At 37.6% G+C, this 19,867-nt stretch overlaps 2 protein-coding genes across 2 annotated transcripts; both read right to left on the bottom strand.

Moving 5' to 3' along the window:
• Window positions 1–11,867: 11,867 nt before the first annotated feature.
• On the bottom strand, window positions 11,868–16,778 carry LOC122198017 (uncharacterized). The gene is made up of 3 exons (XM_042902230.2): window positions 15,797–16,778; window positions 14,482–15,380; window positions 11,868–13,982 (listed from the first exon to the last, which is right to left on the bottom strand). Exon 3 carries the CDS (start codon window positions 13,980–13,982, stop codon window positions 13,299–13,301), a length of 684 nt encoding a protein of 227 aa, XP_042758164.1. The 5' UTR covers window positions 14,482–15,380; window positions 15,797–16,778; the 3' UTR covers window positions 11,868–13,298.
• On the bottom strand, window positions 14,533–15,114 carry LOC111921437 (probable serine/threonine-protein kinase PBL1). Its single transcript, XM_023917021.1, has one exon. It carries the CDS (start codon window positions 15,112–15,114, stop codon window positions 14,533–14,535), a length of 582 nt encoding a protein of 193 aa, XP_023772789.1.
• Window positions 16,779–19,867: the final 3,089 nt, after the last annotated feature.

The following is a 19,867-nucleotide window of genomic DNA, read 5'->3' as shown; positions in this document are numbered from 1 at the left end:
CCCCTGAAGTTCCAGAAAATTGCAGAAAGGTCCCTCTATTTCTGAAAAATTGCAGTCCGGTCCCTGTTCTTCTGAAAACATCTGTTTTGGTCCCTGGAGTTCTGAAAAGTTTCAGAAAAGTCGCTGGTTGGCAGAAATATTTCAGATTGGCCCCTGTAAGTTCCGAAAATTACAATTTAGCCCCTATAGTTCCGAAAAGTTACAAATTAGCACATAACTTTTCAAGAAAGTATATTTTGACCCCGAAAAACTCTACCCCACCATTTTTGACGCTCCCGAATCCAACCGAGAGCTTAGTTTTATCTAATTTTTCCTCGAAATATTTGTAAAATAAATTTGCAATTATTTTCGATGGAATCTACAAGTACGATTACGATGGTTCGACTTACGCCCACAAATTACAACATGTGGAAGCCAAGGATGGAAGATTTGCTTAATCTGAAAGATTTAGCAGAGCCTATAGAAAAGCAAGACGTCAAACCCGACACGAAGACAGATGAAGTTTGGACGAGAATAAACAGGAAAACGGTGGCACAAATTCGACAGTGGATTGACCATAGTGTTTTTCACCATGTCTCTCAAGAGACAGACGCGTACAAACTTTGGGAGAAGCTCGAGAATATGTATCAGGCAAAGACGGCACGCAACAAGACCTTGCTGATGAGGCGCCTTGTAAACCACAAGTTACAAAGTGGTATGTCCATAACCGAGCATACGAGTCAGTTCCAGGATCTTGTAAACCAGCTCGGTGCTGCTGATTGGGTTCTCAAAGACGAGGAACAAGCCATATTGCTCTTGAGTTCTCTACCAGATAATTGGGAGACACTTGTTGTGACTCTCAGCAACTCTGCCCCTGGTGGCAAAGTGTCAATGGAGATGGTCACAGACGCCCTAATGGACGAGGAAGCTAGAAGGAAAGAAGCTGGTACAGACCATTCTTTTGCCCTCGTGTCAGAAAATAAAGAAAGAGGCGGAGGAAGAACTGGAGGTAGAGGTCGAGGTCGAGGCAGAGGCAGACATAGTCAAAGTAGAGGAAGATCTCAAGATCGTGGGAAATCATGAGATCGAGGGAAATCAAGAGAGCGAGGTAAATCTTCAAATACATGGTTCGAAGGCTATTACAATCATTGTAATTATTATGGCCACAAAAGAAGTGATTGTCGAAGGTTCTTACGAGAGCAGCCCGAGTCAAGTCAGAATCCAAGAAGGGAGAATGGTGAAACCATGGTCACCATAAAACAAGACGTTGCCCTTGTTACATACGAGGAAGAAGCATGCCTACATGTTGGAACTCATGATGATGAGTGGGTGATTGATAGTGCCGCATCATATCATTCGGCTCCAAACCGGGATTTATTCACTACTTATAAACCCAGAGACCATGGTACCGTGAAGATGGGAAACACCAGTTTTTCAAGCATTGCTGGTATTGGTGATGTGCATTTAAAGACCAATGTTGGATGTACATTGGTGCTGAAAGATGTTCGACATGACCCAGAGCTAAGAATGAATCTTATCTCAGTTGGAGCTCTTGATGTCCAAGGATATGATAATCAATTCAAAAATGGCACCTGGAAGTTGTTAAAAGGTGCTATGGTTGTTGCAAGGGGACAACTTAATGGTACTCTTTATAAAAGCCATGCAAAGCTACTTCAACCAAGTCTCAATGCTGTTGAAGAAGAGATATCAACAAACTTGTGGCATAGAAGACTAGGCCACATGAGCGAGAAGGGATTGACGACTCTTGCAAAGAAGAAGTCCATTTCAATGGAAAAAGATGTTGCCTTGGATCCTTGTGAATAATGCCTATTCGGGAAACAACACAGAGTTTCCTTTAGCTCCACAAGAAAGAACCGCTCTGAGTTGCTGAGCCTTGTCCACTCTGACGTATGTGGACCCATTGAAGTAGAACCTCTTGGTGGAAGCCGGTATTTTGTGACATTCATTGACGATGCATCACGAAAGGTATGGAAATACTGTTTGAGGACGAAGGATCAAGTATTGGACCGCTTCAAAGCTTTTCATGCAATGGTGGAAAGACAAACAGGCAAGAAGCTAAAATGTCTCCGATCAGTAAATGGAGGCGAGTACTATTCTCGTGAGTTCTCTAAATACTGCATGGAACATGGTATCAGACATGAAAAGACTGTCCCACGAACCCCACAACACAATGGTGTAGCAGAACGGATGAATTGCACTATTGTTGAGAAAATTCGATGTATGCTCAACATGACTAAACTCCCAAATCCATTTTGGGGTGAAGCTGTATTGACAGCTTGCTATCTAATAAATAGGTCACCTTCTGCTCCATTAAATTTTGAAGTTCCGGAGAAGATATGGACGGGTAAAGACATATCATATTCTCACTTGAGAGTATTTGGGTGCAAGGCGTTTGCACATGTATCAAGTGAATTGCGGAAGAAGTTGGACCTCAAATCCACTCCATGCATCTTTATTGGATATGGAGATGAAGAGTTCGGGTACAGGCTATGGGACCCAAAACTAAAGAAGGTTATTCGAAGTAGAGATGTGGTTTTCTATGAAAACCAATATTATGATTTCAAGGCACCGGTTAACAAGCAACAAAGCTCCAAAGTTTCAGATATAATATCTAAAAATAAAGATGATGTTTCCACTGAAGAAGAGGATGAAGAAGTTAATGACGCAAATCAAGAAGGTGTTGAGCAGGGGGAGCTTCCACCGCATGATACTTTAGATACATTTCCAGAAGTTACAAACGAAGGAACTCAAGTTAGAAGATCCGAACGAGTTCTTGCTCCATCAAGAAGATATCCGACTTCAAACTACATCCTTCTTACTAGTGAGGGGGAGCCATAGAGCTTTCAAGAAGCTCAATCTCATATTGATAAAGCAAATTGGCAGAAGGCCATGGAAGAAGAAATGAATTCTTTGCAGAAGAATCAAACATATGAGTTGGTGAAACTCCCCAAAGGAAAGAAAGCCATGAAAAACAAGTGGGTTTTCAAGTTGAAGAAAGATGACAAGGGAAATACTATGAAGTATAAGGCAAGACTCGTTGTCAAAGGTTTCCAACAAAAAGAAGGAATCGACTTTGATGAAATTTTTTCGCCGGTTGTGAAGATGATGTCTATTCGAGTTGTACTCGGATTAGTTGCCAGTCTAGATCTTGAACTTGAGCAGATGGATGTGAAAACAGCCTTTCTCCATGGTGATTTGGATGAAGAAATATACATGGAGCAGCCTGATGGCTTTAAAGTCCCAAAGAAAGAGCATCTCATTTGTAAATTAAAGAAGAGCCTTTATGGTCTTAAGCAAGCTCCAAGGCAGTGGTACAAGAAGTTTGATTCATTTATGATGAATCATGAGTACAAGAGAACTGTTGCAGACCATTGTGTCTATCTGAAGAAGTTTCCAGATGGGAAATTTGTCATCCTTTTGCTCTACGTGGATGATATGTTGATAGTGGGCCAAGATGCAACGATGATCAACAACTTGAAGAAGGATTTGTCTAAGTTCTTTGATATGAAAGACTTAGGCCAAGCTCAACAGATATTGGGCATGAAAATTATCCGTGATAGAAAATCAAGAAAATTGTTCTTATCACAGGAAGAGTATGTTGAACGTGTGATCAAAAGGTTCAACATGGAAAATACCAAGCCCGTTGGTACGCCCTTGGCTAACCACTTCAATTTGCGTAAGAAAAATTGTCCATCTTCTGAGAAAGAAACAGAAGAGATGAAGGCAGTCCCCTATTCCTCAGCCGTAGGAAGTCTTATGTATGCAATGGTGTGTACAAGACCAGATATTGCTCATGCTGTCGGTGTTGTGAGTAGATATCTAGCTAATCCGGGAAAACAACATTGGGAAGCAGTCAAATGGATACTTCGATACCTGAAGGGTAGTTCGAAACTATGTTTATGCTACGGGGGAGCAAAGCCAATCGTGGAAGGTTATACAGATGCCAATATGGCCGGAGATCTTGATAGTAGGAAATATACATCAAGTTACATTTTTACTTTGGCAGGGGGAGCCGAGTATATTGCTGCCGTTGAAGTTGGGAAGGAGCTTATATGGATGAAACGGTTTCTTCAAGAATTAGGTTTTCCACAAGAAGAGTACATCATTCATTGCGATAGTCAGAGTGCTATGGACCTGAGTAAGAACTCGATGTACCATTCCCGCACAAAACATATTGATATACGTTATCACTGGCTTAGAGAAGCAATTGAGGGACGAGAATTAAAGTTGTTAAAGATCAACACCAACAACAATCCTGCAGACATGTTGACAAAGGTGGTGACACAAGAGAAACACAGACTATGTGCTGACATAGTTGGGATGAGGATTGTTGGACGGAGACTCGAGGGGGAGATTTGTTGTGTTCCAGCCTCCAAAGCTACAGTAGCCATCATTGTTGACAAAATGAAACCTACGGGACAAGTTTTTCTTCCCACCCTATGATGAACACAATTAATGAAGGCAACTACAATGGTGGCTGCCAAGACTATAAATAGAGGCTTCATTATTCAGTTGTAAACATCCCAAACACAGAGAAACAGATAGTATAACACTTAGAGTGAGAGGGTTTATTTTTTGTAATAGTTGAGTGTGAGAGTTGCTCCTCCTATTGTAATTCTATTTTAGTGTTTAATAGAAGAGTTTTCCAACCCCAACAAAAAAACATACACTTATCTCTGTTAGAAGAAGAAGTACAAAAACACTCAGGCTTGATTGTGTACGGTGATTCATTTATTTATAGCACACCACTCTAGTTCAGTTTTTAAGTTGTATTGAAACAAACTTTTCGGTTTCCGGTTTTAAAATTTCTGTGTTTAGAACTTTCATAAACAAAATTTTTTCTCTGAATCTTCCAGTTAAGTTTCAATTACAGAAACTTAGTCATTTTGTTTTTTTGTTAATTCTAATCAACATGTCCAGTTCCAATGTTCTTAGCAACATGTTTTCTCGTTTTCATAAACAGTTTTTCATTAGCTATTTTTTTAATCCACATAAAAAATGAAATTTGTTTTAGAAACAGGTTTTTAGTAATTGGCCTTTGTTTTACAGACACTGACTTTCCTGTTCCCCAAAACAGTTATCAAAAATTGTCATCTAGTTTGTCAAATAGATAATTTCGAGTTTGAGAAACAAAATTCTCTGTTTCAGTATCATACCTATGCTTAAATTTTCAGATATAGTTTCTAGTTTCAGTTAGCTTAGACTACACTAACTTAATGTGTTGGTTCAGATGGAAAACACATCCGGCAATGCCATGGATACGACCAATAAAACAATAATCCCTCCTATGATGGATGGATTGGTTCCTCACAGTAATACAGAAAAAATAGAAAGATTCAGTGGTTTGAATTTCAAGAGGTGGCAACAGAAAATGCATTTCGACTTGACCACACTCAACTAATTGGCTAGGTTTTTGACAGAGGATACCCCTCAATTGAATTCTGAAGTGGAGGACATCCAAGCGTTAGTTGTGGTTGACGCTTGGAAGCACTCAGATTTCTTGTGTCGCAGTTATGTACTGAACGGATTAGTGGACACAATATACAACATGTATATTTCTGCTAAAACAGCAAAAGAGTTATGGGAATCCTTGGAACACAAGTTTAGTAAAGAGAATGTCACGAATAAGGAATTCCTCATTGAACGGTTTCTAGAGTACAAAATGGTGGACTCTAAGACAGTTGTAAATCAGGTGAAAGAACTCCAATTAATCTTGGATGACATCCATGCTGAGGGAATAACATTGAGTGAGACTTTTCTAGTAGCTGCAATAATTGGAAAATTGCCGCCGGGTTGGGTGAATTTCAAGAGTTATCTGAAAACCATGCCAAGAGAAATGAGTTTGGAGGACCTCCTTGCACAACTCCGACTTCAGGAGGATAATAATTTGGCTAAAAAGAAAGTATATTTTTCAGGTGTGGCTAATGTTGTTGAACATGGTGAGTCCTCCACGGCCAAGGAGTGAAGATAGCTAACTGAAAAATTAAGAGCTTTGATTTGGTCCAAATATGGAAAGTTAAAACAGAAAATTCAAACTGAAATGATACAATTGTGATCCTTTTCCTCCCATGTGTTCAGATTGCAGATTTGCTGTGGACTTTTATGATTTTTATTTATGGAAGTCGGTTCCAACATGAAAGCCTCTTATTTTATATGCAATTATCCATAATGATCACTGGGGTTTAATTTTGTTTAGGATTGCTATTAGTTTTCCTATAATATAGGTGCTTTATAAATATAGGTGCTTGTTAACGTACGTAAGTCTAGAGGGAGGAAAAACAATTAGAGTTATTTTGTGAGATCAAAATTAGAGGAATATAGTATTTTTGAGTAGGAAATGACAAAGAATTTGTCGATTCAATCTTTTAACTTATTTGCACGCTTTATAAAGGATAACTCCCCTTTGCTACATTTACACTTGTTGACCCATTTTCCCTTGACTCATATAGACTTTTAAAAGTCTTAAATTTCCTTCTCCTTCTCTCTCAATTCTAACTCTACTCACCATCCTATGTAATGCAATTGCTATACACGACAACAAAAACAAATAATGATGGTTTGAATTGGATGATGTTTCAGAGCATATATGTTTTGAAATGCAATAACATTCGATGTGCTATGACTGTTTTCCATCACCTTCAACAAGTTCAAATCTATGCAGTAAACATATATATTTTGTATTAACCTAAATAATGTATAACAGAAAAGGGTGAAAACCCCTAAATTGGGTGATAGAAACTAGTATCATCGCGATCTAATTATCTGTATCTCAAAAGCAAAAACACAAATAGAAATCAATCCTCAATATCCTCAAAGGCGTTGGTATATTCTTGTCGCTAATTATTTGTAACGGATTTCCGACGGCTACAACAAATTTTAGCGACAGATTTCTCCATCGGTAATTAGGAACCAATCACCGACGGAAATTTTTTTGCAACGCATTACCGATAGAATGCTTTTGCAACAGTTTACCAACGGAATAATTCGCTAATGGATTACCGACAGAATATAAGAATAACTCACTAACGGATTACCGACAGATACTATACTTTAATTTTTTTTATTAAGATACTATACTTTAATAACTCACTAACGGATTACTGACAGAATGCTTTTTATTAAGATACTATACTTTAATAACTCACTAATGGATTACATACAGAATATAAGAATAACTCACAATGGAATAACTCGCTAATGGATTATTTAATTTTTTTTTATTAGGATACTATACTTTGAGTAATCTACCTAATTATAACATTCTACTTCCGATTGAACGGATTTTTTTCTGTATTAAACCTCAATTTTTATTTTTTCCTGAAAAAACCTCTTGAATCTAAACCTAGTCTGAAACAGGGCAGGCTTCCAGATACCACAAGGTGACTAGACTATTCTTAGTTAAATAAATCATAAGCAACAACATTTCATCCTTTTTTCCTAACATATACAGCCAAGTACACAATGCTGTTTCTTTTTAGAATGTTATTGTCTAACCAGTGTTTTTTTATTGCTAGATTTAAGTGATAGTTATGAGCCAACTTTAAAAGTAAAGACAAACTTACAAAGCTTGATTTTCCAGCAGTTGGCTTGTTTATCTAGAATTAATCAGTTAAAAGAAATCGTTGGGTGAGGCTGTGAGCTGCTTTTTCTTGTTCCAGAATAGATTTATTAAGTTCCATTTAGATTTTTTTATTAGATACAAAAAAATCACATTTTGGAAAAGAAGGATGGAAAATATTGATGGTAACCTATCTCTGAATATGTTCTTTTGTGATGATTACTGATTCAGTGCTTGGAATCTATAGAGTACATGTAGATTCGAAATGCTCTTATTTTGCTTACAAAAGTCTCAAATGTTTTCCCTGTTACTAGAAAAAGTGGGATCAACCTTGAGAAAAGGGTAAATGCTAGTCTGTTTTCAGTGAAAGAGTGCCCTGCTCCTGGACTATTACCTGGTGTTGTAGGCCTAAAGGCAGTAACATCTTTTAGTTTCCTACCCTCAGTCAATGGGATTGCATGGTAAGTGATAATGAGAAGGAGAAAAACACAAGGGTATATCTGGAAATGAACCATGACTAGGTAAATATAAGCTTTAAAACAGAATGTTAAACTGAGGAAGAGTTGTGGAAGCAATATAGAATGTTATTCTAGTCTACTGGTATTTATAGTATTAAGGTGCATTCAGGTTGCTATTAGGGAAATGATAACCAACTTAAATCTTTGTTGAAAGTTGTTTAAGGCCTTGGTGTAGTCTTTCTTTTTCTTGTAAATTAAAGTTAGGTTTGATAGTATCAATTAATATTCTATCTGAAAATAGCAAAATGCACTTTTCAATGAATGGCTTACACAGAGGCGTAGTTTAACCAAATATCTTTTGAATTTGACCAAATATGATTAGTCTCAATCACTCCTATGTTTTATACATGTCAACATATGTCCCTCCTATCAATTTATTGACTTTTTCTTTCACTTTTATCATGTTTTGACTTCTATCTTGCCTAGTGGAGTTGACTTCTACATAAAAAACAACTTTATGATGATATCTCAATCACAACATCACAAATTAAACCTTCCAAACCTCAATTCTACCCTAGATACAAATTTAGTGGATATTTATTTCCTTCAAAAAATAAATCACTACTATTGATTTATTTCCAAATTTTTATATTTGCCCTTTGGGAAACAGTTAGTAAAACAGAATCTACAAGAGCTAAACAATATCACATTCTTATAAAACAAAGGGAGAAAAAGGAACAAAATGCAACATCATCTACCTAAACCTTACTGACAGGTGATGAAATGTGAATCACAGTGATTTGGTTACAGGATTGATTCCATGTGGTGTCTTACTATTGGGCCTCTTTATTATACCAGAATCTCCTAGATGGCTGGTAAGGTTTTAGTGAAAAAAAACAATGTATTATAAAGGTGAAGATTTAAGAAATATTGGTATGCATATTGCATTCAGGCTAAGATATGAAAACAAAGGGAATTTGATGTTGTACTAAGGAAACTTCGTGGGAATGGAGCTTGCAATATTACGTGCAAAACACCTTGGGATTTTCCAGCTTTAACAACTTTGCATATCAGGGGCATTGTATTGTGTGGAGGAATGACGATTGAAAAAGGAAAAAAATGGAGAAATTAAACCCTAACGTAATATATTATGCAACAGAACCAAACCTAACCTAATATATGACTAAAGCAAACAAAATCAAGAGATTTACCTAAATCGGAAGTTAACGAAGAATAATTTCAGATTTTAAAAATGTAGAGCTTGTCGGAATCGGAAGCTGCAATGGTCCATGGTGTTGTCATCTGTTTGAACAGAGAGGGTGAGATTAATTAGGTTAAGCAAGCTGCAACTCGAGAGTGTCGTCAATTTCAGATTTGGGTGAGACCGTGTTCAATTGGAGTGACAAATCAGATTTGGGACGGAAGGAAACTTACACAAACTTCGTGAAACTGGAATTGGAGCGTCAATTTCAGCGAGAGATCGTCAATATTAAAAACATAACGTGCGTATGCTCTGTCGGTATTCTCTCGCTAAACACGTATCGGATGGCCACAAAGTCGATAATTTTTTCCCTCGTTGAATCCTCGCCAAATGCCTTCGTTTTCCACCGATTACCGAGGAATATGGGTGCGTCGATAAATACTTGTGAGATCTGTAGCTGATCCCTCGCTAAACAGTCTCTAATATGCTAAATGTTGAATAAATAAAATAATTGTTTAAACCATCGCAGATCTCTCTTAATTCCCTCTCTATAAGCCTAAAATTTGCTACAGATTCAATCCTTCTCTAAATCTGTAACTGAAACTCAAGTTTCTAGTAGTGCAATTGACTGTAGATTTCAATGTCCTCATTATCAATTCGACAATAAATGAACACCAATTTAAGCTTGGATCATGTTATCAAGTTAAATATATCTCATCATTGATTCACAGAACATAATCTCAACCTTATTTGTAATTCTGAAATCACTTCGCAACTGAAACAAACATTTTCTCTACCATTTTTCTCATCAAATACTCATTTTGCTATAGGAAATTCAATAAATACAAAGGATTAACGAGTGAGAAGGATCCACACACTAATAATCCAATCAGCTCAATAAGAAGTATTGCAGTCTTTCATGGAATAAGATATAGCTACTTCTATATATACTTTGACAGAGTTTATGCTAACTATCTCGCCATTAAGCTTTTTAGAAAGCTCTAATGAGAGGCGGATTTTTCCGATGCCGATAGGACTAGATATAACAATGACTTTCTCATTCTTCGGCTTTGTGGAGGTGGAGGCAGAGCACTAGAAGGTACTAACAACCGTCTCCGACTGTACTGGCGGCGGTGTACGAGGAAGGAGAGGGCCGAAGGAGAGAAGAGATGGTATAATACCGGTAGATGTTAGGGTAAGGTTGAATGTTGTCGGAGGTGAATGTCGGTGAACCAGAAGCAATCGTCGGTGGCAGACAGTGTCTTTGGTGTAGGGGAACGTTGAATACAAGGCGGACAGGAGTGAGCGACGGCGTCGGGGCTCTAGGTTCCGGCGAAGGTGAAACACGAACAACGGCTAGGGTTGTCGTTCACAGAGAGAACAGAGCCCCACTTTGAATTAGCTTAGGTTAAATCGATGTGCAACCACGTTTAAGCCCTCTAAGGTGTTTGATTTTACCGAATTACCCTTACAACAATAAATAACAAAAAAAATGTGAATTTTACCGACGGATTACCAACAAAATTGCAAATTTATTGATTTCCGTCGGTAAACTGTTTGTATATTGTAACAGATTACCGACAAAATTGATTACGTTGCCAAACCGTCGGAAATAGCGTTGCTAATATCCTAATTTGTTGTCCGTGAGAATCTGTCGGTATTCTGTTGCTGTTTCCAACAGATTTTTTCCATCACTAAAAATCTGTCGGTATTAGGTAATACCCTCTTTTCTAGTAGTGATTTAAGATGTTGATTCTTATAAGTTATAAGGTTTTAGGAAAACGGTTTATTTTTAACATGTAAACTTTCATGTTGCTACTAAAATTGCAATATATGGAGTGTTTATTAAATTGGTGATCCTCTCAATTGTCCCATTAAACGAAGGTATAACAAACGCAAACCAGTCTATAACAATTTACGTTCGACGACTATTCGCTTGAATATTAAATGTTTCCAAACTTTTTCATAACGTTGACTTGTAATAAAAAATGTGCAGAAGTTTGGTGGATACATGTTAAACCCTTATTTTAACAACAATACACAGAAGGACTTGACATACAGTTAATTATGTAATATACCCTACATTTTCCCTTTTCTCGGATAAGATCTCAAATATTCATATTTGCTAATAAAAACTTTTAGTTTTTGCAATATTACATTTGGGTTAATATCATAACAAACATTATAGATTTGCTTTTTGGGAATAAACCTCAACCTTATTTTTATTTTTTTAAAACCTTGCATTTTTTATTTTTTCTAATAAAATGTTCAACGTTTTCTTTTTTCAGAAAAAACCTTCGGCCTTTAAATTTTCCGCAAAAACCCATCAACGTATTATTTTTTTTTCCGTAGAAAACCCCCACATTGGAAAAGTTTTTTTGAAAAAAAAATGCTAAAAGTATTGGATTGAAAAAAAGTACAAGATCCAACAAATAAAGTTAGAGGTTTAATACAAAAAACAGAATATATAAGGTTTTTTATTATATTAATTTATACATTTTAGTCGAAAAAGGAAGGTCTTCTTTACTTAGTTTTATGGTATTAAATATACAAAATAAAGGCAAAAGATAAGTTCTTTTCATATACCCTTAACTCTTATCCATGTTGGATAAGCATATCAAAGTATTAGGCTGTGGGGTGTGAGTGCGGTCTTTACCGCACCTTTTGCTACATAGGCATGGGAACACCGCCCCCTGACTGCGGTTTGGTGCGGTTTAGGCCGCAGTGCGGTACTCCCTTGCTGCACTTTCACTCTCTCTCTCTCCTCTTTTGTTTGTTCTCTCTCTTCTCTTTCAACCAATCACCTTATTCTTCTTCTTCTTTTTTCTTTTTCTCTCTCTTTACCATAATCTCACTCCCTTGGTGTTGCATGAAACCACACTTGTATGGTAAAAAGTGACGTGACGCTTATGTGGCGGGGGGGGGGGGAGTGCGGTTTCGGTGGCACCACTCCCTCCAGCCTTACCGACACATCACATCACGATGAAACCTGCTAAAATGTATAATTCGAAAAGTTTGCCAAAAGCCAAGGCTTGTATTAAAAAATATATATACATCTCTTTCTCATAATACATAGGTTTTTTTTACATAATTACCCCCTGACAAATGATGGCATGACAATAAAAGTCTATACAACTCTTTCTCATAATGCACATGAGGAGATTAATTACGAAATCATAAATACAAGGGCCATTTTTTTGGGCATCTCTTGCGTGACACACTTATATATAAGTGGTTCACTTCTCATGTCTTCTTTCACTTGGGCAACCACTACTAGAAAACTAAGTAATTAACTACAGCAAAATTGGTAGGAAATCCGTAGGAACAAGGTGTTACCTATAGATTTCCTACAAAAAACGGGTTGTAGGGAAAACCTTTGTGGGTAATTTTTCCTACAAATTAGCTACAAACCTTCCTACGTATTTCCTACGGAATATTCTGTTACAAATTTAACTATGGAATACATACGGAACACGTTAACTACGGAGTACCTACAGATTACCTACGGACTATTTACTTACGAAACAGCTATAAAATACATACGAATTATTTTCCTACAGAATACCTACAAACTGATTTTCCTACAGAATACGTACCAACTACTTTTCCTACGGATTACCTACCATCATCTTTTCCTACGAAATACCTATCAACTGCTTTTGCTACAGATTACCTACAGACTTTATTGGATTTTATTTCCTACAGAATACCTACAGAATATGTATTTCCTACAAATTTTCCATGATTTTTTTACCAATTTTTATTGTTATATTAAATTTATAATTCCTACAGAATATTTATTTCCTACAATTCAGTCAAAAATCTATTGCTATATTAAATTTATAATTTAAAAAATATTCAAATTTTATGCTAAAAAAACAACTAAATAATTAAAATAAGTCAAATAGCATCAACTCTAAGACTTGTGGCCAAACTGATCTAAATTGTAGCATTTTCCTCATAATTTCTTTTCTAACTTTCCAGCTTTTGAGTTTTGACCCAAGATAAAACTTTACCTTTTTGTGCTAGCCATCTTTCAAATGTTGGCCCTCGAAGGTTGGTCAGTTTCGAAAAAATTAGCCTAAATAGCCACATCTGAAACATACCCTCTCTTTTCAGCCAACCTATTACCCTCCTCAATTTGTAGCTGCACGATGAGGTCCTCCACACTCATTTCGTTTCTCTTATGTTTCAAATATTTCTTGAAATCAACCCAAGTTGGAGGCAACTTTTCAACAATTGCAAGTACTTGAAAATTCTCGCTCAATGTCGTTCCCTTGGCATGGATGTCATGCATGATTATTTGGAGTTCTTGCACCTGATCCACAACTGTTTTAGAATCCACCATTTTGTACTCTAGAAAACGTGCAACAACATCAACATCCTCAGTATTGTACTCCTGTTCCAAAGATTCCCATAATTCTTTTGCTCTTTTAGTGGTACTATACTTGTTTGATAATGCTTCCACTAAGCCATTCAATACATAATTACGACAAAGCAAATCTGAATTCTTCCAAGCGTCAATGACAGGCAGTGATTGAATGTCTCCTACTTGAGCATTCAACTTGGGTGGATCCTCAGTCAGAAATCCATCCAAGTTGAGTATTTTCAAGTAGCCAATCATTTCCTGTTGCCATCCTTTAAAATCCAAACCATTGAATTTCTCTGGTTTGTGTGGAGGCACCAACACATTATGAGCTAAAGGAGGAACAAGTTCATTTGTTGCAGAAGCAATCGCTCTGTTGTTGGCAGATGTGTTTTCCATCTGAAACGAATTTTTTAATTAGTGTGGTATCTATAAAAGTTATTAGAAAAGTGTTTCTTAAAATAATAATGCCTGATTGTGAGAACATCATAACTGGAAATGTTGATTAGAAACAGAAAACAAAATGATCATGATTTCGAAATTCAGGAAACAATAACTGAAAATACAGAAAAGATAATATTCTCTATTAAATATCTAAACAACAGAAACATAAAATTAGTTGGTTTCTTAAAATCTTGGAAATTCACCATATTGGAAGTTATCCAGTTTATGAATTACGAGAGTAACACTGGAAACAAGAAAAAAAGTGTTCCTGTTTTCTGTCAACGAGTGGGAAGAAAATCAGAGTCTGTGTTAAGATTGTTCCAAAAAACAGCGTCAAGCCGGAAGCAAACTAACAAAATATATCTAAATTTAAACCTGAGCGGGAGGCATGGGTCATACTCATAATTTTTATTCCTCTAAATGAAAACAATTTCCTAAGAATATGAGTACTTACTTGGTATTTCAATGCTTTCTTAAGTTGCAGTATCACCTCACTAGTTGTTGGTCATTGTTCTCTTTCATCATGTAAGCATTGATAGGCGATCATTTGAAATGTAGACAATGATTTTGGAACAATTTGTTGCTTTATGCTTTCAAACACCATCTTTCCCATTTTATAGTGGACTCTAATCAAATCGGCTAGAGATTGTCCAGGATCGCCATTTTTGTATTCATGCACCAATCTCCCACACAAGATCTCGAATAAAACCACACCAAATGAGTATATATCAGATTCCTTTGTTAAGAAACCGATCTCAAGGTACAGTGGGTCACAATAGCCGAGTGTACCATAAGTATTATTTTCGATGACAAAGTCCATATCCTTATTCATTGGACTTATAAAGGACATCCCAAAATCAGTAATTTTTGCTTTCCAATTGTCATCTAGTAGAATGTTTGAACTTTTTATGTCCCTATGTATCACCGCCACCTCTTGTGTTACTCCACCTCCATGAAGGACATCCAACCCGCTTGCAATATCAATGCATATCTCAAGTCGTTTAATCCATGAAAGACCATTGTCTGGCAAGTACCTATCAAGACTTCCTCTAGACGCATACTCATAAACAATGATGCTTTCACCCATTTCTTTGCAATACCCTACTAGACCGATGATATTCTCGTGTTTATACTCAAAAAGAATATGCAGCTCCAACAAAAATTCTGTTCTCCCTGACCGAACAGTCTGTCCAGCCGCTTTGCAGCAATGGCATTAAATCCATTAGCGTGTGTAACTTGTCCTTTGTAGACATTCCCAAATCTACCCCTACCAATCAAGTGGTCATCACTGAAGTTTTGTGTGGCCGATATTATGTCCTCGAGTGAAATTTTGATACTGTCTTTGATGTTTTCCTGTGAAATAAAAACAATCGATTAACTTGAAAATTAAAAAATAAGCTGAAATTTTTATCTCAAGTTACTTGGTTATCAACTTTATGGTAATATATTAAAAAATGAGGTTAAATTAAAGTATATAGAAAAGTTACGATGATGAAATCAATTCAAAATGATAAAATAAAGACAAAATTGCAAAAATGGTCCCTGTGGTTGTCAAAATTTTGTGGCTTTGGTCCAAAAAAGTTTGGTGGTGCATCAGTGGTCCAATTTCGGATACTTTGTATGGTTTTGGTCCCTATGGTTGGCATTTTTGTGTAGTTTTGATCTATACCTCACCTAAAATGACCAATATACCCTTACATATTTCTTTTTTAATTTAATTTATTTAATTTATTATTATTTCAGTTAAAAGAAAAAGAAAAAGAAATTACCACCTCACCCCTACACCCCACCCTACTCTCTCTCTCTCTCTCTCTCTCTCTCTCTCACAACATAATCGATCTATCCTTTCCCTTTCTTCTACCGGTGCTTGAAAACCACCACCTACACCACTGCTGCCGCCCCTGCTTGTGCAACACATCCCCCTAGCAAACTCCGAGTCTGATGGCTTGCGATCCAGATGCAAACTCCTACGATGTGACCCACCTCCCACCACTCATTTGTCTTCTCCGGTAGGGTCATCGTAATGCCATATTTTGGTTTCCAGATCTACAAACGAGAAAGATGTACTGGATCTGAAAAGCATTAGTTTCTGGCGAACACAAACGAATCCTCAGCCGAAGCTCCGCTTTCTCTGCCACCTGTAAATCCTCAATCGCCAACATCCAAATCTCTAGCCCTCATGGCTACCACCACCACCGCCACATATCTTTACCTACACTGTTCACTATCGTCTCTTAGATCTCTGCCTACTGAAGATTCCACTGTTGCTACCTTACCTATGATTTGGGGTTTATTTTATGGCCATCTTCGGCCTTCACTGATATGTCACCTCGACTTCTAAGATCTACATCGCCAACCCTGATTTCTCAAATCATACATCGATGCCAGAGAAGAAGGATCGTCACCCTCAACCATCTTCGATTAGGATTTTGCCACTATGTTTACAAGGATGAATCTAAAAGACTCCACTGCCATTATGTGTACAAGGGAGGTGGGATTAGGTTGCAGGGATGACGAAAAAAGAATGAGAGTTTATGTTCTTGATTGTGTGTATATAAGTGATTGATTATGTATCTCGAGTTTCCAGAGAGAGAGAGAGAGAGAGAGAGAGAGAGAGAGAGAGAGAGGTGTAGCAGTGGTCGGAGGTGAGGCGTTGATCTTAAGGACGTTGATAGATGTATCCTTTTCTTGAGCTTATTTGTTTGAATTTCCTCCCATTAATCTCCTTTCTACCAATGAGAACATTGATCAGTTCACACGAGAGAGAGAGGTTGTTTTTGTATTTTAAATTAGTTAAAAACATTAATATAAATAAAAAAATGGATAAACAAACTAGAAGGGCATAATGGTCTTTTTAATTAGAGAGGGACCAAAAACGATAAAAAGATCCAATTTTGGACCAGATGATCAATATAATATAATCAACTATATATGGATTCTCAAAGCCACATGGAGGGAGCTTGGACGGAAGTTCGCCGGAAAAAAAAAGGGATACAAACTACAGCAAGAAAGCGGAGGAAACAACTACTTTCTTTGTAACAAACGTTCCGAAGGAAGCAACGAAAGGAGAAATACAGAAAACATTCGAGAAACATGACAAACTCACAGATGTATACATGGGGCAGAAGATGGGGAAGAACGGAAAATATTATGCCTTCATACAACAATACAGGGGGGTTAGTAATGCTAAGGAACTCGAAAGGAAACTAGATGGTGCAAAGATTAGAGGGAAGATCCTTGCAGTAAACATAGCCTTACATGAGAGGAAAGAACCATCCAGATTTCAAGCTTATAAAGGCGGAAGAGGAAGATTGATGGAAGACAGGACCGGAGCAATCAAAGATCAAAGAAAGGAGATACGAACAATATTTAGAGATCACAGAACATACGCTGATATGATAAGACCGACTCATATAACAAATCCCCGTCCAGAAACAACGAGACCATTAACTCTACAACGAGAACCGATCACCCTCAGTTGGTTGAGGAAAACAACAATAGTTGGTGAAGCAATATCGCTAGACCATCTAGGGCACCTTCCTAAACTACTAAGTTCAAACGGCGAGTCCAGTATGGAGATAAAATACATTGGAGGATTGAGGGTCCTAATATTATTTGATTACTCTGTAGCCGCAAAGGAGTTTATGGAAAACGAATGCAGGTGGAAGGACCATATGAAATGGCTAAGATGGGGTGACAAGACAAAGACACATGCAGAATGAGTAGCATGGATCAGAATTACAGGACTTCCACTACACCTTTGGGGACAAATTAATTTTGAAATCATCACAAGTGCCTGTGGGAAAACCATTGCCCCTTCAAAGACCTCCCACATAGAGTCGACCTATCACATGTAAAGATAGGTATACTTACGAAAAGGAAGATACATATAAATGAAGAGGTTACAACTATATTCGAAGGGAAGGAGTATAGGTTGGGGATAATCGAATTTGATGAAGATTGGTTCCCATTCAGATTGGATCCATCAGAAGGTTACATTGAAAAAATTAGCCACACAAAAAAAAAGATGATGATCCAGAAGTAGAGGATGGGAGGGTAGTGGGAGAAAATGAAAGAGAAGAATGAGAGATTTGGCCGGAATTGCAAAACTCGTCGAATGAAAATAGGGTTCCGGCGGATGAGCAGGGAGAGACAATAATGGTAGACGAACAGGTGCATGGGGAACCAGCAGGAATATTGGGAACACCAAAGGTGGCATCTGAACCGACTCCTCGAATGTTTGAGACATTACCACCAAACGGTAACAATATGGGACACGTGACAGAAGCAGGCATCGCTTTGCCACTCGCTGATGGACCACATAATAGGATTCCCCTAATTAATTGTTTTGGGCCTTTCCCATATCAATTAAAAACAGATAATGTAGCCCAAACTTTCAGAACCGGTGGATCCAATGGAAAAAGAAGAAGAGTAATGTCGTTGAACAATGGATACAACACACCCGTTATCCCTCCCATGGCGAATCTAACAGAGTCCGACCCCGAACCCATGCCACAAACTGTACCAATACCGAAATCCCCATCGGTATCAAACCAAGACGTTGAAATTGACCTCAATACCCCTCCCCCACACTAAAATGAAAACATGGAATCAAATACAAGAAGCCCAAGACATCTGAAATGGAAGAAATAGCTGCACTTGGTAGGGAGCTGGGGTTCGGCATAAGTTCAACAACCCTATCCTTAGTGAGGTTATGGGAGAAGAAGGAGAGAATGTCCCACCCCAATGAACTGCCACAGCCTGAATGTGAGGGGGATCGGCAAAACCCACAAGGTAAATTGGGTAAAAAGGCTCAAAGTACATAACAGGTCCTCATTCGTAGGAATACAACAAACACAATTGAGGAATATTGAGGCAATAAATGTACAAGGGTGTTGGGATTCTGACGAATTTGGATTCTCTGCAACACAAGCCTCAAGAAGATATGGTGGAATACTAAGTATGTGGGATGCAAATGTGTACAACGTGAACAGTACTATCAAGTCGAGACACTTCCTTATTATGATCGGGGATTGGGAAGGAATACCAGTTGACACAATAATTCCAAATGTGTATGGTCCTCACGATTTAACAGAAAAAAAAAGCGATTGTGGGAGGAACTGCTGCAAGTTAAACGAGCAAAAGCTGGTACTTGGATAGTTTTTTGGGGATTTCAATACAGTAAGAAGACGTGAGGATCGATATAATTCACAATTTTGCCCCTCCTCTGCTTTCCACTTCAACTGATATTGCTGAAGCAGGCTTACATGACATTTGAATGGGTGGGAACAGGTTTACTCTCCTGTGCCAATCTCAGATGAAACTTAGTAAACTAGATAGATTTCTAGTATGCAATAACTTCATTAATTTATTCCTCTCTACATTTGCCACTGCGCTCCCACGAGAATTATCGGATCATTGCCCGATAATTCTCCAAACGACTCTTCCAAACTTTGGGAAGCCCCCGCTCATATTATTTAACACTTGGCTCGGTCGAGAAGGATTCGATAACATTGTTAAAAAGGGGTGGGAGGAGTTCAGAGGATTTGGAACACCAGACATATTTTTAAAGGCGAAGCTAAAATTTTTGAAGAATGAAATAAAGAAATATCGAGCCACATAGTACCCCTAAGGAGGTGAAGGAACTACAGGAAATTAAAAGGAGAGTTCGGGAGATTGATTTACTAGCAGAGGAGCGCATACTCACCGAACAAGAGATATGTGGAAGGCGGACGAGTTTCCAAAAGATAGCAGAAATAGAGAAGGCTGCGGCCTTGGATATCAAACAACGGGCAAAGATTAAATGGTTGATCGATAGAGACGAAAACTTGGCGTTCTTC

This window comes from Lactuca sativa, chromosome 1 (genome assembly GCF_002870075.4).
Source record: "Lactuca sativa cultivar Salinas chromosome 1, Lsat_Salinas_v11, whole genome shotgun sequence".
In the NCBI taxonomy this organism is placed as follows: Eukaryota; Viridiplantae; Streptophyta; class Magnoliopsida; order Asterales; family Asteraceae; genus Lactuca; species Lactuca sativa.
This window is presented reverse-complemented; position numbering and strand designations above follow the sequence as displayed.

What these genes read in the sequence shown, in the direction of transcription:
- LOC122198017 (XM_042902230.2), bottom strand. Translation starts at nt 13,982, where the DNA reads ATGGAAAACACATCTGCCAACAACAGAGCGATTGCTTCTGCAACAAAT.
- LOC111921437 (XM_023917021.1), bottom strand. Translation starts at nt 15,114, where the DNA reads ATGGGTGAAAGCATCATTGTTTATGAGTATGCGTCTAGAGGAAGTCTT.